This window comes from Hemitrygon akajei, chromosome 26 (assembly GCF_048418815.1).
Source record: "Hemitrygon akajei chromosome 26, sHemAka1.3, whole genome shotgun sequence".
Lineage (NCBI taxonomy): Eukaryota > Metazoa > Chordata > Chondrichthyes > Myliobatiformes > Dasyatidae > Hemitrygon > Hemitrygon akajei.
The window spans coordinates 40572945-40597608 of NC_133149.1; the positions used below are offsets into that span (position 1 = coordinate 40572945).

Consider the following 24664-nt stretch of genomic DNA (forward strand, 5'->3'; position numbering starts at 1 on the left):
CGATACCCTAAAACATTCAAAATCTGACAAATCCAGATTCACTGGAGCTACATTAGTTAGGAATGTGAACCTTCCTCGTAGCCGCACCATAGTTTGGGGAAGGAAACAGATAAATTCTCTGATAAATGCATGGCATGTATTATCTTGTTCACTAGGAGGTCCATCTTGTTTGAGTATTCGGGGAAAAATTGTTTCATTCAAAAGTTGTCAAGCTGGTGTATATCCAATGATATGCCCAAATCTCTAAACGGGGACATGAAACCAAAATAATCTGAGTCAGAATGGAAGTGCAGTCACTAATCTGAGTCACTGCCGCGCGCCTTTTCTATTTATAAAATGTTTCTCTACCTGGGAGTACAGGTAACATGTACTTTGTGTTGCGCTACAGAGGGCGTGGCAGGTAGAATCTAGGGCTGTCTCAACCCTGGGTGTACTGTCATGTAACCTGATTTTTCCAGAAGCGTGATATCACCTGCAGGTCAGTGAGAAACTCGGTATAAGTCTTGTCGCCCTGAGAGCCTCTACAGCCGCAACAATGGTTAAGACTCGAGAGGTTTGTCTTGTTCTTGTCTCAGTAATAGACTATTTTTTGCTTTTGAAGTGAGTTGGAGCTGGTAGGTAACCAAACACCCATGGCAGTCTGTGCTTATTAAACCTGGCTCTTTGTTACTGCGCAGGACAGCGTAGACTCCTGAAGTGTTTTAAATGTTAATGTGTTTCCAAGCACCTGAGTCATTTTAACTGGTTTTGGTGATGCTAAGGATAATATTAGCGTTAAGTCAGCAGCTTCCTCCTTGCCATTTGTTCAGCGGTATTTGGATTTCTTAATTATTAACCTATGGTAATTCGCCTAATTCATGTCATGGCCTTACCCTAGGTGTTTGTCCAGGCTCTTTGAGCGATAAGCAATAACACATAAAACGCTGGAGGAACTCAGCAGGCTAGGCAGCATCTATGGAAAAGAGTGAACTGTCGTCGTTTCGGGCCGAGACCCTTCATCGGGACGTCGACTGTTCGCTCTTTTCCATAGATGCTGCCTGGCCTGCTGAGCTCCTGCAGCATTTAGTGCGTTGCTTAGATTTCTAGCTTCTGCAGGTTTTCTCGTGTTTGCGACAAACTGCGGTATGCTTTTGTGCGTTGGTTCTACCACGGAGACATTGCAGCAGTGTTAGGTTGATTATCTATCCAAATGACCTATTAATCAGGAGGAAAATGAGGAAGAGCCCCGGGTGATTGTTCACTCTCACCTGGTCGGTGGGGTTCGATGGTCAGGCGGCTGAGGTGGAACGTAAATCAACTGCCAGCGTCAACTTTCTTCGAGGAAACAGTGGGTTGATATTCGTGGGTCAGATCCGGGAAAGAGACTTGCTACTGGGACTCCAAAAGAAACAAAGAATGGATGGGGGTCAGGGAGGCAGTGAAGAGCAGGGAAGTCATTTTACTGACGGCTGGCAATATAGTGGCTGGGGTGGGGGCACATTCATCTGAACGGGAGGCGCTATGTACAATGGACAAGTCAATAAGGGAGGGAGGCTGTGTCTCAGCCATCCAGATCTAACACTTCATCGCACGGGTGATCTCTTTTTCCAACAGCCATTTTAGATCCCATGATCCCCAGTTATGGCTGTGTACTTTCGCCATCCAAAATGAAAGTTAAAAAAAATTACAGCTCTAAAGCGCAAACACAACAGGTGCTGGAGGAACTCAACACATCTACTGAGAGGAGGAGGAGGTCAGTGTTTTGAGCTGAAGCCCGTAGGACTGGAAAGGAAGGGGGAAGAGTGCAAGGTGAGAGGTGACACTAGGTAGGTAAGGTTGGGGGTGAAGAAGAGCCGGGAGATGATAAATAGAAGAACTGAAGGGCTGCAGAAGGGTACCAGAGGGAGGTAATGAACAGGTGAGAAGAGTAGTGAAAGGGGAGCCCAAATGTGCGATTGGAAAAAGAAGCGGGAGATGGTAGGTAGAATTGCTGGAAATTAGAGAAATCACTTTCTATAGCAGCTTCACGTCTAGTGAAAGAAACAGTGATGTTTAATCTGAGACGCACAACTCTAATTTGCACAACTAGCTCACTATAACATTGCTCAGATAAACTTTTTTTTACAGATGTTGCTTCCATTCCTCTCAGTACACTGGCTAGCACAGAGCAGCTTGTGTTGTCAATATTTATCTTTCAACAAACGTTGCTAACAAGTGACAAACTTGTAATCTTGTTGGCTTTTTGTAATATTAAAGGTTGTTCTGAATTGTCCTGGTTGGAGTCAGCAAACATCAAAAAAGTTATCTTTTAAATTCAGTTAAAGGTTAAAACAAAATGATCAAAGAAATGACCTAACTTGTGACCTAACATCAAGTTAGAACATAGAAAATCTACAGCACGTTAGAGGCCCTTCAGCCCAAAATGTTGTGCCAACCATGTAACCTACTCTAGAACCTGCCTAGAATTTCCCTACCGCATAGCTCTCTATTTTCCTAAGCTCCGTGTATCTAAGTCTCTTACAACCCTATTGTAATTGTGACAACATTGATGCATAATTATTGCAGTTACACCTCAAATGCAAGCTGCTTCAGTAATATTCTGCACAAGTGTTGTCACAACTAATTTGATGTTAAGTCATAAGTAGGTACTGGTGTAATATTCCAAATACTTGGTCAAGGAGAGGGGCCTTTGGAGGAATGAATTTCAGCAGAAAGATGGAATCAGGTCTGTTCAACAGCTGGAAGAACATCATTTACTTGGTGGTTGCAGAATCTTTTGAGGTCAGGTTTGGAAGGGGGAAACCATAGAGGAGCTGAAAACCAGGAAGTTTTAAAATTGTGGTTTTGCTAGACTAAGTTTTTTAAAAAAAATGCTAGCCAGCTTCATGGGCACTGGTCTCCTCACCATTGAGGACACCTTTACAATGTGATGCCTCAAAAAGGTAGCATCCATCATTAAAGACCACCCAGGATATGCCCTCTTCCAATTGCTACCATCAGGAGTGTGCATATTCAGCCCCCAGGTACAGGACCCATTTAAGAATGGGTCCTTCCCTCTGCCATCAGATTTATGACTGGTCCATGAACACTACCTTGATACTTTGCTCTTTTTGTATTAGTTATTTTTTTAAAATATATTATCGGAACTTCCAACTTTTGTCTTGCACTGTACTGCTGCTGCAAAACAACCAATTTCATGAAATTTGTTGGTGATTAGCCAGATGTAATTCAGTGTGCCAAGCCTTCTTGACCCTGACGATGTTTTTGATGTAAGATCCTGGGCTGTCTCACTGTAAGGATTTGGATGGGCCCAGTGGAAGAAAGGATTCTGTTTACCTGTAAATAAGCAAATGAAATAATTTCCGATGAATATTAATTATACTTCATGCAAACTGAAATTAATAGTTAACATCCTGCTTCAACTTTGTGGGCCGAAGGGCCTGTATTATGCTGTAGGTTTTCTATTTCATTTAATTATCTACAGAAGAACAAGTGATATGCAAATTTGGGTCATGTGAGTGGAGGGGGAAGGGTGAAGTGGAAGAGGAAATGCTGGAAAATAAATTGTCAGACTCCTTTTGGATATATAGTTGCTGATATTAACTGCTGAGCAGGTGAGTCAAAGGCAGCATTCAGCCACTTCTGAGCTAGATTTTAATGCCAAAAGATAGGAGGATTTGAAAAGTTGAGGTATGGTTGTCAATTTTGGGTGTATTCTAGAATATTAATTATATAATTTTGTATTTCACCTCCTTCTTGCCTCTGCTGCTGCCTCTGAGTGTATGGGACTTGAGGGACTTCTCCTTTAAATTGAGACCACTTCCCTCCTTCCCCAAGCACATTGGTCAGGTAGCATCTGTGAAGGGAAGTGGACAGTCAACGTTTTGGGTTGAGACAGTCACTAGATTGAGTAGAAGGGAGAGCCCTTGTAAAGAAAGACAGAGGCAAGAGCGAATGAAAGGTGAATCCAGGTGGGAAGGCTTTGATTGGCAAGTGTACCCAGGTTGGGGGGGGGGGAAGAGGGGGTGTAGCAGGTACAGGGGCTGGAAAGTTACGTGGGGGACAATGGAGGGCTGCAGATTATGCGATCTGATAAAGGAAGGTGGGTGAAGAACTAAATAAGGAAAGTGGGGAGGAAGATGGGAACAGTGAGATGGAGGGGACTGAGATGGGCAGGTGGAGTCGGAGGTGGAGGGTAAGCTAGGTGAAGGGGGCAGTTTTGGGAATGAAGTGTCTGTGTTGACCATAGGAACAGTGGGGAGAGTGAAGTAGGTGTTGGAATAGGTGAAAGTGATGGGGAGGGGGCCAGAGGAGAACTTGAACGGTGTGTGGGGGAGAATTGGAGAGAAAAGGACAAGGGAAAACTTGCCTGAAACTGGAGAATTCAAAGTTCATTCTGTTAGGTAGTAGGAAGACACTACAACACCTTGTATTCCACCTGGGTAGCGAGCGCACCCACATGCACACTCTGTGTGTCTTCCTTTCCTATCACATTCCATCACCAGCACACCTTTGTCATCTATTTTTATCACCTCCCAGCCTTTGTCTCTACCTTTCCCTCTCCCACTCAACTCGCCTAATCTCCTGTCCTGTCCGGATGAGTTTTGGTCTGAAATGTTGACCATTCATTTCCCTCCACAGATGATAGGTTCTTGATTTTAAAGGTATCAAGGGTTGTAAGGAGAAGGCAGGAGAATGGGGTTGAGAGGGATAATAAATTAGGTATGATGGAATGGAGTAGACTCGATGGGATGAATGGCCTAATTCTGCTCCTATATCTTGTGTAACTCTTCCAGTGTTCTGATCTTCTCTTCTGGCTTCTTGTGCATCTTCAATTTTATCCCTTCATTGGTGACCAGGCTTCCAGCTAACCCAATTCTAAATGGTTAATTTTTTCCTTAAGCTCTTTACCATTTTCTTCCTTTTAACAGTGAGGCCTATCCCATGGACTAAACTTGTAGATATTTGATAACATCCCTGAGTAATGTGTACTAAGATTCCTGTGAGATGACTGGGCTAAACTGGTCATAAAAGGCAGTTTGTAATTGTAAAAGAAACAAGCTCTTGGTTGTCAAATTGGACTAATCTTGGGGAAGAAACCAATGGTTTCTCCATCCTCCTTAAGGATTTTGAAAATGACTAGCTAATAGTTCCAATGCTCTTTGTCTGAAATGAGGTAAAGTGATCTGAAGATCACTCGTAGTTATATAGCAGTGACGGGCTCTTTGGCACACTGATTTGGTGCCAATAATCAAATACCCATTTACTATAATCCCATCTGTCTTCTCTGTTCCTGTCAGCTCTGAGATTCACCCAATCAGCCATACACTTGGGCAACTGTGAATGTCCTTGAGTTGCGAGTGGAAACGAGAGCACCTGGAGGGGTGCCTGTGTGACAGTAGGGAGCTTGTGCTACCTTATGTGGAGTTTGTACAGAAGTCAGCATCAAACCTAGCTTCCTGAAGCTGAGGTAGCAGCCCTACTGGCTGTCACTGGTGTCCCCTGTTTCATAGTCTGGGGCTACCTAGATGCTCAGCAACCCAATTCCAGAGGCTGGTTGGATTCTGAAATTGCCTGATTTGTAAAATGCAGAAGCAACCTAGCATAAGGCTTGCTCTTGATGAAAGGAAGAGTACAGTATTTGGGAATCAAAGATTTAAAGCCATGTGGAGGAGAAGCTTCACTTTGTACAATCATGTAAATTGAACTCAAAATCTGATGGCTTTTAATTCTCATTCATAATAATAAATTCTGTGTATCAACACACTGATCAGTGCAAAATAATGCAATTACAACAAATGGGATACTGGAGGAGCTCTGTGGTCAGGCAGCATTTGTGGAGGAAACTGTGTGATGGGTGTTGGTTTCACTCATGTTTGCTAAACTTATTTTCTAAATAGCAGCTGCCATTTGAAAGGTCACAAACATTTGTAAATAAACTTCCAATTATATTGCTTTGTTTAACTTGGTCGTAAATGGAAGTCAGTTGTCAGTTCTTAAAATGTAAATGGAAAGCAGCTTGAAGCCAAAAAAGAACTTTATAGAAAACTTTGTAAAATGTGCTGTTTCTTTACAGACAAAGCCACTGCTTTGTTATTGCTCAAAAGAAGAGTATAAGATTTCTGTACAAACTCCCATTAGGGCAGTAGGTTGTTTAATTTGGGTTGTTATTAACAGACAAGCTGACTCAAGTTGCTTAGTTCAAGGTAGCTTGCTGAACCAGATGGATAATACGTTTAATAACTGATGTGTTTATAGTTGGAAGAGTTTTGTGGATGCCAAAATTAGCTTTACAGCATTAATAATAGCTAGCTAAGATCCACATTTCATTGGTTTGTAGACATTGTGTTAAAGGGATATTTAAGGAAGTATCATGTGTTTGTGAAGCTACTCAAGTGAAAGAAAAGAGGTAAATGCAGAGAGCAGTTCAAATTTATTAAGAATGGGGTAAGGAACATCAAGAAACATGGAAGAGCTAGAATCCATTCCTCCAGCTTCAGTTTCTGTGACTGACAACTTGTTTGTCTGTGTCTTTGGCATGTTTTAGTTTATAGGAATTGCGACTGTTTTGAGAATCATTAATCCTTTGTTTAGTAAATCCTTTGTGCTATGGAAATGGTTTGTAACTGGGAAGTTCTTGGAGTTTTGAATGTGTATCACTAAATAAATGAACTGTGTTTTAAACTACCTTGTTAGCTGGAGATATCTTCTCAGTAGGTGTGGGGAACACACTGCTCGAATAGTAGGTATTAGCAACTAAACTTCCCATAGAGAATAAACAGGGAAGTAAACTAATCTTTGAAGATTGGATAGTTACAGTATAATCTCCCTTTCGAGAGAGTACTCATGGCTATTTGTATCCAATAGGACTTGAAGTCAACTTTTGAGTTAGAACTATGTGGTCAGCAAAACCAGTACCACTGCAAATGGACAGTTGACGTTTCAGATTAAGATCCGGAATTGCTGTTTCTTTCCTCTATTTAAGATACAACTTTTGCATTCATTGAAGTCTTCTGGTTATTTGAAAGTCCTAGATAGTGGATGTGCAGAAGATTCTTCCTATAGTGGGAGAGACTGGGATCCGGAATGAGGAATTTCTTCAGCCAGAGGGCAGTAAATCTGTGGAATTTATAGCCACAGATGGTTGTGGAGGCCAAGTCATTGGGTATATTTAAAGTGGAGGTTGATATTATAGGAAAGATGTCAACAAAATAGAGAGAGTACAGAGAAGATTTACTAGAATGTTACTTGGGTTTCAGCACCTAAGTTACAGGGAAAGGCTGAACAAGTTAGGTCTTTATTCTTTGGAGTGTAGAAGGTTGAGGGGGGGACTTGATAGAGGTATTTAAAATAATGAGGGGGATAGATCGAGTTGACGTGGATAGGCTTTTTCCATTGAGAGTAGGGGAGATTCAAACAAGAGGACATGATTTGAGAGTTAGGGGGCAAAAGTTTAAGGGTAACACCAAGGGGAATTTCTTTACTCAGAGAGTGGTAGCTGTGTGGAATGAGCTTCCAGTGGAAGTGGTAGAGGCAGGTTTGGTATTGTCATTTAAAGTAAAATTGGATAGGTATATGGACAGGAAAGGAATGGAGGGTTATGGGATGAGTGCGGGTCAGTGGAACTAGGTGAGTGTAAGTGTCGGCACGGACTAGAAGGGCCGAGATGGCCTGTTTCCGTGCTGTAATTGTTATATGGTTATATGATAGGTTCTTGACTAGGCAGGAAAGACAGAGTCAATGGATGTTGTTTAATTGGACCGGATGGACTCTCCCCCAGGGTTCTGAAAAGAGGTGGCTGAAGACACTGTGGAGGCATTAGTAATGATCTTTCAAGAATCACTAGATTCTGGAATTGTTCTGGAAGACTGGAAAATTGTAAATGTCACTCCACTCTTTAAGAAGGGAGAGAGGCAGAAGAAAGGAACTTGTAAGCCAGTTAGTCTGACCTCAGTGGTTGGGAAGATGCTGGAGTTGATTGTTGAGGATGAGGTTATGGGGTGTTTGGAGGCACATGATAAAATGGCTTCCTCAAGGGGAAATCTTGCCTGCCAAATCTATTGGTGTTACTTGAGGAAATAAGCAGGACAATGGTGAATCAGTTGATGTTTATTTGGCTTTTCAGAAGGTGCTGCACATGAGGTTGTTAAATAAGATGAGCCCTGGGAAATTACAGGCAAGATATCAGTATGGATAAAAGATTGGTGACTGGCCAGAGGGAAAGAGTGGGAATAAAGGGGGTCTTTCCTGGTTGCCTGTCAGTGACGAGTGGTGTTCCACAGGGGTCAGTGTTGGGACTGCAGAATTTGATAGGTTCTTGGTTAGTAAGGTGTCAAAGGTTACAGGGAGAAGGCAGGAGAATGGGGTTGAGAGGAATAATAAATCGGCCATGATGGAATGGTGGAGCAGACGCGATAGGCTGAATGGCCCAATTCTGCTCCTATGTCTTATGATTTAGGTTTTCTGTGCATAACAACAAATGAAGATTTAAAATGTATTTTGAACATTTCGAGTACATTTTTGTTCTTCGACCTGAAATACTTTGAAGAATGAAGGTTATTGGCTGAGAACTGACAATAGTTTGAAAAGTGAAATCTCTCCAAGGGCTTTTGAATGAGACTTGATTCATGATCTGAATGTAAATATGCATAATTTGCAAAACTGCACAATGAAACAGCAAGATGTTTTGCTAACCAAAAGACTTTGATTTAGATCATTAGCCAAAGAACTGGAAGTGAAATAAGAATTTACTCACGCTGAGTTGCAACCTGCATCTCAGTGAAGTGTGCAGCAAAAGCAGATGGAATGGAAATGGTCAGCTGAATGAAAACTTAAGGGGGGAAGCCTTTACAGGGTACAGGGAAAGAGAGCTTCTTGTATGCGCAACTGTGTGTGCATAGGCGCAATGAGAAACCTCCTTGTAGCTGTGTCATAGACCCATAACTTCAGATGGATTTCATTTACAAGAAATCCATAAATTAAACCTAAAACAAATTTTACAAGAATGCAATTGGAACAAAAATCCATTTTGCTGCAAAGTGATCAAAAGTGGTTATAGTGCTGCTAAGCTAGTGATTGGTGGTTGGGTGAAGACATAGCTGCTCCTCAACACAGGACTGTAAGACATAGGGGCGGAATTGGCTATGGAAGGACTTGGACAGATTAGGTCAAAGAAGTGGCAGATGGAAAACAGGGTAGGGAAGTATTTGGTCATACATTTGGGTAGAAGGAATAAAGGCATAGAATATCTTCTACATGGGGAGAAAATTCAGAACTTGTGCAAAGGAACTTGAGTACTTGTGGAAGATTCCCTAAAGGTTAACTTACAGGTTTAAGGAAGGCAAATGCAATGTTAGCATTCATTTTGGGATAACTAGAATATAAGACCAAGGATGTAGTGCTGAGGCTTTATAAGGCATTGGTTAGACCACACTTGGAGTATTGTGAGCAGTTTTGGGTCCCATCTTTGAAAAGCTGTGCTGGCATTGAAGGGGGTCCAGAGCAGGTTCATAAGAATAATCCTGAGAATAAAAGGGTTAATGGGCATTTGATGGGTCTGAGCCTGTTCTTGAGTTCAGCAGAATTTTGGGGGGGGGGCGGAAAGAATCTCATTGAAACCTATCAATTATTGTGTGGGACTTCAGGTTTCTGAACCTCCTTCGCAATGATATGATGGCACCAAAGGCGGACTAACTGAATGATACTTTCAAAGAGCGGGTACATGCGTGATAAGTCAAATTGTTGCTTTCTTTGATGGATGAGGTATTTTCGCTGATGGATCAGATGATGAAATTGAACCTTGTTGAACATTTCCTCAGTGACATGATTTCTGGAGTTCAGATATCTCCAGTGGTTTGTGAAAAGACTCAATATTTTAGGAACACCATCAGATTTCTGAATGGACGAAGAAAATGCACATAAACACTACCTCACTATTTTGCTCTTTCTCCACAACTTATTTAATTTATTTTTAAATATATATTGTATTTTTGTATTGCACTATACTGCCACAAAGCAACAAATGTCATGATATTTGTTATAATATTTAACTTTGCTTCTGAAGATTTGAAAGTGATGTTAGTTTATGGTTTGGATTGATATCAAAATCCTTGGCCAAAGTCCAAGTTTATTGTTGTACAGGTGTGAGTGAAGAAACCATAGTTTCCTCATTCAGATGAGCAAGCCTTGCTGGTTATAGTACACCTTTATGATGTTTAAACGTGAAAGGACAATGTTTCTCATTCTTAAGCTTTGGAAATGAAGAAACCTCATTTTGGTAAGTTTGGATTTTCAAAGCTTTTGGGTTTCAAGAGGAACTAAGATTTTAAGCTGAAGTATTGTACTAATGAGAAAGGGGAATTTCAGAGGAAGGCATCTTCTGTGCTGATTGCAAGCATAAGTCAGGCAAGCATTTGTTCTTGTAAGTATTGTAAAAGTTTTGAAAATTCCCCAAATATTGGACTGGAGTTTGTTTTGAGCCGGGTGAGAAATGTTTATAAGAATGGAATTAATTTAGTACAGAATAATTTGGGTTGGCCTGTGAATCAGATCATTTCTCTGTTTCAATTGATCTCGGGTGCTGTTTCCTCCAGGCCCAAAACATGACAGTACCTGCTGTACTTGGGTTATGAGCATTCAGCTTATGGACATCTGTACATACAAACAATCTTTATAATAATATTAAATCCAAAAGTCTGACTTGTGTAGTTTCATTGGTTGCAATTCTAACTTTTGGATCTAGTTTCCTGCTTCTAGAGTCTCTTGTGGAGCTTGCTACCTCTGGTCTGCTGGCTGTATCTTGGAGAAACATTGGAATTCATCAGGTAGGACCTTGGCATGAGAGGAATAATGATCCAGCTGATCCTGTGTCAGTCTCCCAGTACATGGATGATGTCACAATCTTCAGTTGCTAGTCTGTGGACTAGGCATCTGTGACCAATTTGAGCTGGTCTTAGTAGCCAAAGTAAATCACAGCAAAAGTGAGGCTATATTTTCCGATCACTGGTTCCATTTTCTATCCATTCTTTGGAACTGAAGCTGCTGAGAATATGATTCAAAGGAATTAAAGGTACAGGCAACTGGGTGGAGCACATAACCATAATATGAAAATTGGGAATGTAGGTGCTGATTCCCCTCAACTACATGAAATAATCTGGTCATGAGGGGCACGGTGTTATTGGTGTTGTACATGTCACAAGTAAAAGGCTTGAATAGAGTGGATGTTGAGAGGAAGATTCCTGTGGTGAGGGAGTCTAGGACTAGATGGCATAGTGTCGGAATACAAGGGCGCCACTTCAGAACAAATGAGAAATTTCTTCATCCAGAGGATGGGGAATCTCAGGAATTCATTGCCCCACAGCTGTGGAGGCCCAATCATTGAGTATAGGTTGATAGGTTCTTCATAAGTCGGTGACAAAGATTACAGGGAGGAGACAGGAGAATGAGGTTGACGGGTAATAAATTGGCCATGACGACTGGTGGAGCAGACTCTGAGCTGAATGGCCTAATTCTGCTCCTGACGTCTTGTGATCTAAGTGTCGCCCAAAACAACTATGGCAGCAAGTCAGTTGTGCATGGCCTGCAAACAATCTCCTGGAAACTTTGAAGGAAATGGTTCTCCAAACAAACAGCACGACACTTCCAGAAGTTTCAACCAAGCACCAAGACCTTGACTGGTGGTGAGAAAGGCCTTACCTATTTGGTCAGTATGCACTGTCGGAGCCTCCAGCCTTCATGCTAATGGTGTAGATAAGACCATCGTTCATCTCTTTGTATTTGCCCAGGAGTTAAAAGGGATGCAAAAGCCATTCTTCCTTCTGAGAAGCTACATAACCAATATAAAGACTAGCTTTTGTCACATGTACACTGAAACATCAAAACATATAGTGAAATGCATCATTTGTGTCAAATGTGCTGGGGCAGCCTGTAAGTGTTGCCATGCTTCTGGTGCCAATATAGCATGCCCACACTTTGCCCTTGCTGCTTGGAATATGGGGGGAGTCCCATGTGCCCACGGGGCAAATGTACAATATAGGCAGCGACAGGAATCGAACCCTGATCTTCCAGCCAGCACTGTAATAGTATTACGTTAACTGATAACCTGGGACTCTATGCCCTGGCAGCAGCCCATGCACCACTGAGCCTGAAATCAACTGCTGTGGATGATCATCTGCTCGAAGGATGCCTGGAGCAAGCCTCTGTCCAGAATGCATTGCTGCCAATTGACGCAATCTATGATGCAGGGACTGTACTGAGAGACCTGCATCAAGGTGCAGTCACTACAAAGGCCCTTCGGCAGGGAAAGGTCACTGGTCATGGACGAATGGCTCTGTAAAACAAAACATCATCAATGGAATGCTTATAATGAAAAAAAAAATCCCATATTGACATAGTATAAATACTGAAAGTCTATAGAATGGTGTATTTGGTGGAGTGAATTCTTTTATAAAAATCAAAAGCTGAATGAAGTATTTTATGGGAAAATTATACAACTAAATATTGAGAGACTAGTGTGGTTTGAGGAAGAGAATGCTGCAAGGTCACATGGGCAGTCTTAGTAACAAGCAATGAAGCACAGCAGTTGCTAGGTAGAGTTAGAGCTAGAGGTGCTAATGGAGGGAAGCACCGGGAACTATATTTGCTATTTGGTATTGTGGCAGGGGAGAGCTGTGATAGAACAGTCATAGTACAGGCCATTGTTATGCTGAACCTTTAACTTGCTCTAAGACCAATCAAATCCTTCCCTTCATCCATGTGCCTATCTAAGAGGCCCTTAATGTATCTGCTTCTACCACCACCACCCCTGGCAGCACATTCCATGTACCTAGGGCTTGTATTTAAAAAAAAAAACTACCTCTGACATCTCCATGTTGGTTTTCCAGCAAAGTCTAGTGTTTGATGTTGATGCCTACATCAATCGTGGGTCAATTTGTTGTGTTCTTTCCTGGTCATAACGAGTGTATGGGGGGGGGGGGGGGGTAATGAGCAAAGGGTTAGCCTGCTTGCACTTTCTGCTGAGCTCGAACCTGGACAAGATGTGATGATGTGAATCGTTCTCAAGGGATCAGTATCCCTGCAGGAGAGGTGCAGTAAGATTATCGGCTGAACATGAGCATGAAGGTGTTAGATGTTTAGAAATCTGGAGCTTGTTTTCAAATTGCACTTTTCATGATCTTTGTGCCGATATATTTCATGTCACTTAAGTACACTGTTACTTTAAACTCCAAAATATTCATATGTCACCATAACATTTTCTGCAGGCATTCACAGTAGAGCAAAGTAATACAATAGAATCAATACAAAACTACACAGACTGACAACAGCCAATGTGCAATAAAAGGCAAACTGTATATATTTAAAAAAAGTAAATAATCTCATGGTGACCTTCCCCTTCCCTTTACTCCATGGCCTATGGAGAACATGAGTTGTAAAGTCCCTAAAATTGAGTCTGTAGATTGTGGAGTCAGTTCACTCTTGGGGTGAGTGAAGTTATCCACACTGTTCAGGATCCTGACAGTTATAGGGTAATAATTGTTCCTGAACCTGGAGGTATGGAACCCAATGCTCTTTACCTTCCAAGTCAAGTCACTTTTATTGTCATTTCGACCATAACTGCTGGTACAGTACATAGTAAAAGTGAGACAACGTTTTTCAGGACCATGGTGTTACATAGTACAAAAGCTAGACTGAGCTACGTTAAAAAAAAACAACACAGAAAAACTACACTAGACTACAGACCTACACAGGACTGCATGAAGTGCACAAAACAGTGCGGGCATTACAATAAATAATAAACAGGACAATAAGGCAAGGTGTCAGTCCAGGCTCTGGGTATTGAGGAGTCCTGATGGCAACAGTGAGAAGAGAATGGCCTGGATGGTGGTGGTCCTTGATGTTGGATGCTGCTTTACAGATGTGCTCAATGGCATGTAGTGCTTGTATTATGGGTAAACTTGTAATGTTGTCACCAGGTATACCTGCATTTTGTCAAATTGGCTGCGGTTGATATTTAGCTGAGGCAGGATTTCCCCCTCTGATCTGTTTTCAGAGTTATTAACCGCACACCAAAGTGGAGTTGAATGCAAAATTCGTGACCGCATCTAGATGTGCACTGGAAATTGTTGATGAATTTGTTTTTCTCTCTGACAATGGTCTCTTTAAACCACTTAAATGGTTTGCTAAATTTGATACTCATGTGGTCTCTTTTGTATTGAAGAAACCAAATGTATAATGGGTAAAACTATTTGTGGATGTGCTTTGTTCAGACAGCAGAGGAACCAGGATTTCTGTCACTTAATTCACTGTTGATCCTCTTGCTGACCTGTTTTTTTTTTGCTCTTTCACCTGATCTAGCAAAGTTCAGTACAAATTTGGGGCAAGGTGGTTTGTTTTTTTTTGTCCGGGTGTGTTCTGGGATGCTCTCGATCAAGTGGGAAGGTGGGCATGCTTGGAATTTGGATAGGGCTTATAGCAACTAACAAAGGACAATGAAAGTGGCCTCTGTCATCAAGAACCCCACCATCCAGGCCATGCTCTCTTCTCACTGTTGGATCAGGAAGTGGATACAGGAGCCTTGGGTCCCATAGCACCAGGTTCATGGACAGTTATTACCCTTCAACCATCAGGCTCCTGAACTCGCACCAGCTCTGAATTGATTCCACATCTATGGACTCACTTTCAAGGTCTCTACAACTCGGGTTCTCAGTATTTATTATTTGTTCAGCTTGCCTTTTGCATATCAGTTCCAGTCTTTGTATATGTACAGTTTTTCATAAATTCTATTGAATTTCTTTATTTTCCTGCAAGTGCCTGAAAGAAAATGGATGTCAAGGTGATGTACAGTGATGGTGTACTTTGATAAATTTATTTTGACTTGACTTTTTGTCTTTGAAGTATTGGATGGAGGGAAATTTTCAGGATATTTGTATCTTTGTGTTTGGATATTTGCCAGAACCAAATGAAATTTATAACAAGGTGATTAAAATTGTGGATATCTTGGCTAGTTCTTAGTTGGACCTGTCTACTGGAATGGTGCTGGAGGACTGTAAAATTACTCGGTGACATTGAAAAGTGACTTATTCCAGGTTAGTTAGCACAACTTCCATTAGTGGAAGAAGTCTTGGAATTGATTCTCAGTGACAACACAAGCCTTATCTAGAAACCAGTTTATCATGGGCACCCTGTGTGGATTTGTTGAGCAAAGTCTAGCATGCGAAGCCAGTTCTAGCAGACTGGGTGGATGTGATTAATAAATTTCACAACGCATGCCAGTGATCTGATTCTGAGATCCAATGGCCAAGAAGGCGGTGCTGCAATGCTTCATGGAGAGTGAAAGGCGTGACAAGGCACAGAAGGTGTCATGGCTATCTATTGCAGCCAAGGAAGTCGCCAGTTGTGACAATTTTTCATACCATTAGACTGAAATTTTTGAGGCCAGGTGTGGAACTGCCCCAGTGCAACAGCTTTTTCATAAAGCTCTTCCCGCACAGGGTTTGGTCATCATTGGAAATTGCAGAGAACCGACACAGCTGGTGATTTAAACTTTTATGTAGAGCAATGAAGGTTGTTAGGGTGGTGTTTTAGATGTAATCAACATGGACTTTGAGGCATTAGATAAACCCTGCATAGCAAGCTAGTTAAAAGCAGGTGCCTGGAATCTAGGTGGAAGATGGTAATGATTAATGCTTTTGTAACTGGAGGGGGAAAGATAAGTTAGTGTGAGAAATAAAAGGTCATCAGGGTGGAGGAAGGTTTTTGATTGAGAGAAGACGTGGGTTAGTTGTGCTGAAAGGTAGGAAATGGAATTTAATCCCAATATAAATCATTTGTGAAGACCAAAAAAAGCAATGAAATACAATGAGGGGTACTGAGTAGTGTGGAGGAACAGGAGCCATTGGAGTGTTTGGCTGAAGATCCTTGAATGGGTTTAGAGTACATTCTGGTATTAGCCAAGGCATAAAATACAAGAGCAAAGAGGTTATGTTGGAACTGCAGGCACTTCTTATCAGGCTAGGACTTGGTTTTGTTGACAGTTCTGGTCAGTACGTTGTGAATGATTGTTTGGAGAGGATGTCTTTCTAAATGAATTTGAGAATGTTGCTGAGACTGGAAGACTTTGGCTACGAGGAAAGATTGAGTAGGCTGGGTTTGAGGTGTTGGGTACATGAGAGGCTGAGGGGAAACTTCAGCTGAATAAAACCAAAAGGCCAAAGTAGAAAGGTCTCATCTCCCGTGCCATGTAAAAATCAAAAGGGCAGAGATTTAAAATTGGCTGAAGTTTAGAGGGGAGATGAGCATTCTTTTCACCCAGAAGGTGATGGGGACCAGTTCCTTGAAAGGCCGAGACAGAAACGCCCAGCATTTAAAACATGATTGGACCATTGTATGATGAGATTTGGGTGTTCTTGTACATGGAAAAACCAAAAGGTTAGTGTATAGATGCAGCAAATAATTAAGGAGAAATGATACATTGATCCTTATTGCTAGGGGGCTGGAGTTTTAAAGTCTGTTTGTTGTAATAGTGTAGGGTTTTGGTGGGGCTGCACCTGCAGTACTGTGTGCAGTTTTGATACCCACTTTAAGAAAAGATATGCTGGCATTATAGGCAGGATAGAAAAGATTCACTGTGCTAAATCCTGTGTTGAGAATTGTCTTTTCACACAACTAAATATATTGGATCTGTATTCTTTAGAAGGAGGCATGATCACTTGAAACGTGCAGGTTCCTGGGGGTCACAACAGTGGTTGTGCAGATGCTTTCACTAGCGGAAGATTCTGGAACTAGGGGACATTGTTGAGGAAAAAGCTGCAGTCATTTAAAGATGTGCCTAGGGATTTCTCAGTGTGGAGAAACTCCAAAACTGTCCACTCCAAGAACTGTAGGGGCTAAATCTCTGGTATTCAAAGAACAGATAAATAAATTCTTTTGAAGATTTTGTGGCCTCCGTCGGTCATGGTTGACCATGGGTACTGCGCCTCTGGTAGTCACCAGGAGTGGCTTCACCAGGGTAGAGTTGATATGGAGATCTTTGAAGATAAAAGTTGAAGTTCTATGTGGAAATGCTACAGAAAAGCCGAGGCTTGGGCCAGATGAGCCATGGTTATTGAATAGTGGCCCATTCTGAAGATCTCCTGTTCTTGTATGGGTGTATACTTGATGAGCCATGGCATGCTAGGCTGCACATTAGTTGTTGAAAAGTGGAATGTAGGGTAGCTCTTGAATGGCCGATCCCATTAGGCAACTTGCTGCCTCCTGTGCCACTGACAAGTTTGCTACTTTGCTCTTGCTAAGAGAGGTTGAGTTTACGTGTGACTTGTGATATTGTTTTGTGACAGAGGATGTTTTCCCTGGCCGGGTGTTTAGAATGAGGAGCTTTCAGGATGTGTGATAACATATAGGACAGTGATCTTTTTCCCTTTGAGGGTGGTGACTCTGGATTAATTTCTAGACCCAAAGCATCAAGGTGTGAGAGTGAGAATAAGGTATGGTAGGAATCAGTCACTATCGTATTGGATGGCTGAGCTCACTTAAAGGGATGAATTGCTTCCTCTTGCTCCTATGTTTCGGTATGGGTCCAGGATGTGAATCCAAAACAGATTAGAATAGGGAGACGTCATGAACTTGTAATATTAGTCAAAGCTGATGTTGGTAGGGAGACTCGTTCAATAACAATAAACAAAGTAATTGTCAGGAATGAGTAGTGACAAATCACATACTTCTGGATATCTGAGAGATTGCTTAAGAAATTTGGGGGCTTCAGGCATGGGAGGAGCTGTGGTGACATCATATAGGTTGAAACTTCCCAAAGGAAGGGCCATGGGAAAATCTTGGACAACTGGGACCATCCTTCCTGTAAGGGGGTGGGGATGGAGACAATGAATAGAGCACACAGGGTTCAACATGGAGCATTTCTAAGTAATTGTGGTGTCTTGACCTTGTAAATCAGTGACAATCCTGATTCAGATCAAGGATTTAATTTAATTCTTGAAACTTGTGGTGCCAATAGACCACAGCAAATTGCGACTCCATGTACTGTATATGGCGAATGAAGAATTATGTGAAATGGTAGAAGTAAGGATATGGAAAAAAACATGCATAAATACATACTGGCATGTAAACAATATAATTGGTTGAAAGTGCTTATAGTGCAGTGATGGGGTAATGGTTGGGGAGGGCTAACTAGAATAGTTAATTAGATTAACATGTCTGGGGGAAGAGATTTTAAAAATGGCAAAGTTTTTGTTTTAATAGCTTTAACACTTTCTAGAAGGGAGCTTTTGGAAAAGGCAGTTTGCTGTATGGGTGGTGTCAGCAATGAATTTTTTTTTCTTGCCTGCTGTTGTGTCCTGGACACAAGTCCTGCAGTGATAGAAGACTACAGCCAATGACTTTTTCTGCTGACCTGACAGTTCACTGTAGTTTTATATATTTTGAAGACATTGCACCAAACCAGACAGGAATGGCTGTTGTTCCATTTTCTAAAGATTAATTGAAATTAGTGCGATGGGGTATTTGCAAATTATAAGGAACTTGTCTAGCAGGGTTTTTCACAGAGCAACTTGACCTTTCAAAAAGGCAATATTTAAATCTAAAAGGAATGTCTAATTTACTGAAGGAGGTGCTGTGCATAATGTTTCAAATGTAATTATTTAAATGAGCTTTTCTATTTAAATTTTAACAGCATTTACAATTTTATTACTTGAGTCACTGCTCTTGATGCATGTTGCTTGCATTGCTCTTGGAGTAAGTCAGATGTTGTTGTAGGATCAGTGAATTCTTTGAAGATGTGTATGTGCTCTGTGAGTCTTCATGAGCTTCTGAAGTTTCTAGATTCTGCCAAGGCCCGAGCAGTTGGGAAAGCTGAAGATGGAATGTTATTCAGGAATGGAAGACTGAGCAGGAAGTAATAGGCAAGCTAAATTGATGTGTATTGGGGGGAGGGAGAAGAAAGAAAGACATGAAGTCTTTCATTAAGGATACAACATATGATTTAGAAAATCACAATGTGTGTAAACATGGTTTTATGAAATGCAAAATGTTTGGCAAGTTGGAGTACTGCAGATATAGTGCATTTGGTTTTCATTAAGGGCATTTGAAAAGGTGCCACATGCATGTTAAAACAAACTCCTGCACAAGGTGAGATGTCATTGTAGATGAGATAATAATGGATATTGATGTGGCTGCCGTAGTCAGGATAGATAGATGGGTTATTTGAACTTTGCAAGGGGCATCAGAGGAAGGGTTGTGACCAGAATTATTTGCTGTCTATATTAATAACTTGGAATCAGGTTTATTGTCAAGAAATGAAATTTGTTTTGTGCCAGCAGTACAGTGCAAGACGTAAATATGTCGAACACCTCTGCTCCATCCACCACAAGCAGAACTTTGCAGTGGCCAAACATTTTAATTCAGATTCCTATTCCGACATGTCAGTCCATGGCCTCTTGTGCCAAGATGAGGCCACCCTCAGGATGGAGGAGCAACACCTTGTATTCTGTCTGGATAGCCTCTAACCTGATGGCATGAATATCGATTTTCTCATTTAAAAAATAATCCCCCTCCCCTCACCCCCCCCCCCCAACTTTTTTATTGTGGTGTCTTCCTCCTCCTCAGTCCTGAAGAAGGGTTTTGGCCTGAAATGTTGACTGTTTATTCTTTTCCATAGATACTGTCTGGCCTGCTGAGTGTGAATGACAGATATCCTGTACCACCACCTCACTTCCCCAACCCCCTTCAATTTTCATAATGTAGGCATGCCCTAGACGATGGTGGGTGTTTAGTGATGGATGCTGGAGAAATTTGCAAGAACGGTGACATAACAAATCTCCTCTAATTCCTAATAAAGTATAGCCACTGGTTTGACGCCTTTGTGATTTTTTGCACCAATGTGCTGGGCCCAGGATAGATCTTCAGAGATGTTGATACCAGGAACTTGAAGCTGCTCAGACTTTCCAGCACTGATCCCTCAATGAGGACTGGTATGTGTTCTCCCATTCCTACCCCCCGCCCCCCACCACCCCCGATGACCACATCAATTCCTTGGTCTTGGTGACATTGAGTGTGTGGCTGTTGGGATACCATACAACCAGCTGATCTATCTCACTCCTGTATGCAGCTTCATTTCTGTTTGAGATTCTGCCAGCAGCAGTGATGTAATTGTTGAATCTGTAGATAGTGGATTAATATGGTTGCCATAGCGATTGTAGCAACAATGCCTCCATGGTATTATAATGAGTGGCATCAAAAGCACATCAGAGTTGTAAGAAAGAACAAAAGTGAAGAGAGGAAATGAGTTCTGCAGTTTGTAGGACTGAATGGACTTTTAAATTTAACAACATAGGATTCACTTGTATATATGAATGTCCTTGAGTCACTTGATCATAACCTGTGTCAGCAAGTGGGCAGAAATTGAACTTGTGTGTTGATGGTGCCTGGGTTCAGTAGTTTCTAGGAAGGCTAAGCGGTGATCTGAAAGGCTCATGGTTGCTTCTTAAACATCCCTTAATCTGCTCTCGAATCTTGAAACCTCATGATTCCTATATTTGTTGAATAGTCTTTCTAAAGCCAAGAGTTTGCAAATACTTTAAAATAGGTTTGCTATGTAGACACTTCTGCCAGAAGTGCGGAAAAGCACTTATTAGCATTTATTACCACTTCTTGTTCCTTGTGATGGTGGCAGTGAACTTCGCTTTTGAGCTGTGTGAGCCTGTCTGGAGCTAAAGGTAGGTTGCATCCAGGATGGGAACACAAGTGAATTGATCGTAGCTGTAGCTAAGGCTGTGTTTATTGCCTGCTTGTGGTTTGCAAAGCAGCTAAACGGACCAAATGGCTCAATTCTGCTCCTGTCTCTTGTGACTCTATCAATGACAGATGGCATAATTTCTTTTTGAGGAACCGGTTTACCAAACATAGGTTAAAGTCACAACAGTATGACAAAACCAGGAAGATCAAGTTCCTTCTAAAGGTCACGAGGGATGTGTGTTTTTGTAACAATCTAGTGGTTTTCTTGATCAGTTTTTTTTTGAGGTGTACTCAAATGTATTGAAGTTATTGTAATATCTGCGCTTAATGAAATGATGGTCCTGCCGGGGCAGCAGCCCACTGCTATCCAGGATCCAGGAGGTTTCAGGTGAGGGTCTTCAGTGGTGATCAACATTATTTGGACCCAGAGGAAGGTTGAGATTCCAGTGTTTAGTTTCTCATGATATAATTTTTCTGGTGACCGTGCGAAGCCTGTGAATTACGTGGGATGTGCAGTGCAGGAATAGAAGCTCAACTAGCTGGGCTAAGCAGCTTGTTTATGTTCCACAGAGAGATTCCTCCTGTCCTGTTGCACCTTTGTTTCATTGAAATTCTATTTTTGTTCTTTGTTTAAAAGGCCTCGGTGCTCTAATGAGATTCATAAATTTGTATAGCACTGAATAGACCCTTTGGTTCAACATTGAACAAGATGGCAAACTGCACAAACCTCATTTGCCTGTGTCTAAAACAGGGGTTCCCACCCAGGGGTCCTTGGACCCCTTGCTTTATGGCATAAAGCACAGGGAAACCTTTCCTAATCGTTTACCCATCCAAGGGTCTTTTACATGTTAATTGTACCTGCCTCTGCCACCACCACTATCATTTGTGTTCTACAAAACCTGCTACCCACTGAATGGGAAATCATGCCCTTTGGACTCGCTCAATATTATTCTCCTTCTACTGCAAATCTATGCCCTCTATTTTTAGACTCCCCTACCCTGGGTAAAAATCAGTAAATACCCTACCTATGCCCTTCATAATTTTATAAACCTCTATAATGCCTCCTTCACTCCAAGAAAAAGTGCCAGCCTCTCCAATCTCCTTATAATTTGAAGTCTCCATTGCAAGCAATATTCCTGTGAATCTTTTCAGCACCCACTTTGGAATTTGACTCTGGTTTATTATCACTGACATGTATTGTGATAGCAGAACAGTGCAATGAATAAAATTTTAAATGTATATAAAATTAAAATAAGTAGTGCAAATGGAGAGCAAAAAGTGAGTGTTCATGGGTTTATTGTCCCTTTAGAAATTGAATGGAGGAGTAGAAGCTATTTTAAAACAGTTTGCATCTTCAGGCTCCTATGCCTCACTCTGGTACTTTTAAGAGGGCATGTCCTAGTGAATCCCTGAGAATGGATGCTTCTTTTTAAAAAAATTGAATTGACTTTATTACTTACATCCTTCAAATAAATGAGGAGTAAAGAATTTTTACGTTATATCTCCATCTAAATGTGCAATTTGTAGAAATAGTATGTACAACAATATAACATAGAAATACAGTTGCGTCAGCGTGAGATATCAGTCTGATGGCCTGGTGGAAGAAGCTGCCCCGGAGCCTGTTGGTCCTGGCTTACAATCTGTGGTACCGTTTCTCGGATAGTAGCAGCTGGAATAGATTGTGGTTTAGGTGACACGGGTCCCCAATGATCCTACAGGCCCTTTTCTCACACCTGCCCTTGTAAATGTCCTGAATCATGGAAAGTTCACAACTACAGATGCGCTGGGCTGTCCACACCACTCTTCGCAGAGTCCTGTGATTGAGGGAAGTCCAGTTCCCATACCAGGCAGTGATGCAGCCAGTCAGGATGCTCTCAATTGTGCCCCTGTAGAAAGTTCTTGGGATTTGAGGGGGGGGGGGGCATACCAAACTACTTCAACCGTCTCAGATGAAAGATACTTTTTTACCACACAGCTGGTACGTACAGACCATGTGAGATCCTTGGTGATATTTATGCTGAAGAACTTAAAGCTGTTCGCCCTTTCAATCCCAGATCCATTGGATGTCAATAGGGGTTGGCCTGTCTCCATTCCTCCTGTAGTCCACAATCAGCTCCTTTGTTTTTGCGACATTGAGGAAGAGGTTGTTTTCTTTTGAAGATGTTCTTGGTGACAGGGAGGCTAATGTGCATGATGGAGCAGTCTACAACTGTCTGCAGATTTTTCCAATTCTATACCAGCTGCTCCCAATGGTAACATTTCGCATTCAAATTATTTACCAGATTGAGGTTTCCTCTGACTGCTTTGTCCCTTGGAATTTTCCCCTGAAATAAAAATATTTTGCCCATTTCTATGCTGTAAGTTCCTTCCTAGTTTCAAAGACTTCCAACAGACCACCTGTCTCTTCTTGGGGGAAAAGGGCTCCAGGCTTTCACCTGAAATAATAGCTGTCATTTGTACAGTCAGTGGTGACTGTATTAGGTACACCTGCTCATTAATCAGCCAATCGTGTGCATACAAGCATGCAGACATAGTTAAGAGGTTCAGTTGTTCAGACCAAACATCAGAAAGAGGAAGAAGTGTGATCTCTGACTTTGACTGTGGAATGGTTGCTGGTGCCAGATGGGGTGGTTTGAGTATCTCAAATTGCTGCTCTCTTGGGATTTTCACACAACAGTTTCTAAAGTTTACAGAGACAAAAACATCCAGTAAGCAGTGGTTCTGTGGGCAAAAAGCTGACAGGAAGGTGACAGTAACTCAAATAACCACGTGTTACAGCAGTAGTGTGCAGAAGAGCATCTCCGAATGTACAACATGTCAAACTTTGAAGTGGATGGGCTACAGCAGCAAACCATGAGCATGCACTGAGTGGCCACTTTATTAGGTACCTCTTTAGGTGGCCACTAAGTGCAAGTCTTTATGCCTTCTCCAATTTTATAATATGGTGACCAGCACTGTGCATGAACTGTTTAGTCTAAGATGTATGTTTGGTAAAGCCTGCTTTTCAGCTCTTTCTCCAGTGCCACCCAGTTATGTATGCTCAGGCCCACTTCCCACTCCACATGGATTCAACCTCTCAAACCTTACTTCAACAGGACCACCTCACTGTCATTGTCTTGTCAATTATACCCCTATAGAGAAACTTTGTCTGAATAATGGGACGTGTCAACTCCCATAAATGGTGGCTGGGCTTTTGACCCCAGTTGGTTTTGCATTTCCCACTACTAGCCCTCTATTTCCCCATACCACTACTGGATTAGGGAGGGTATATCTCAGTCCAAAGATATCAACCCCCACCCCTAACGCAAGTTGGTTCCTTGATATTGTCACAGCTGGGGATGTGGAGGGGGGAAAGGAAGAGGATGTAGTGGGGATATATTCCCACTGTCAAATGCTCCCAATGTCATGTGTCTCAAATAGCCTCTGACAACAAAGTCCAGCTCCTGGCCTTCATGTGCTGCTTGGCTGCTAAGCCATGGCAGAACTATACCCACTGACAGGAGAAGGGGAAAAGGTAGGTTATTGGTGACTTAAAACCAATTGCTTTGGGCAGATGGGACTTGTCATCTGTGGTTGGCTCTCAATGAGAGAGAAGTAAAACTGTCAAACCTCCGCTGCCTTGCAGCTATACCCACTCATTGGGGAAGGCTTTGGGAGTTAACCCTGAAGAAAAATCTGGAGCTGGAATCCCTCGGGCAGTCCTATGTTGAGTTCAACACTGATAACTTCTGCGCTGCCACTGGTGCTGAACTGTATCTGTCTACCATTCATTTGGGTTCATCAGCTGTGAGGAGAGGGGGAGCCTGCTGCATGGGGAACAGCTTGCTCTCCATATCGTACTGCCCTGGCTTGCCTGTCATGTAGACAGCTGGGGCGCAATATCCATGTTCAACCCAGACCAATAACGGCCTCAAAGATATAGGGTGGAAATTAATTTGTGCTATAC

General features: G+C 41.9%; 1 protein-coding gene across 7 annotated transcripts in view; it reads left to right on the forward strand.

The window, feature by feature from the left end:
• Positions 1–377: 377 nt before the first annotated feature.
• Positions 378–24664, forward strand: part of tmprss4b (transmembrane serine protease 4b) — a 51295-nt gene continuing 27008 nt past the window's right edge. The window contains exon 1 of one of the 7 annotated variants that reach the window (XM_073029990.1): positions 378–478. Coding sequence is in view for 1 of the 7 variants with exons in the window: in XM_073029989.1 (XP_072886090.1) it covers positions 536–553 (18 nt within the window). In the remaining 6 variants the exon portion in view is untranslated. Of the gene's footprint in view, positions 554–1712; positions 1733–3536; positions 3594–3648; positions 3670–10147; positions 10256–15747; positions 15770–24664 lie in introns of those variants that run through there. The other 6 variants (XM_073029989.1, XM_073029996.1, XM_073029991.1 and 3 more) reach the window with 6 other exon arrangements.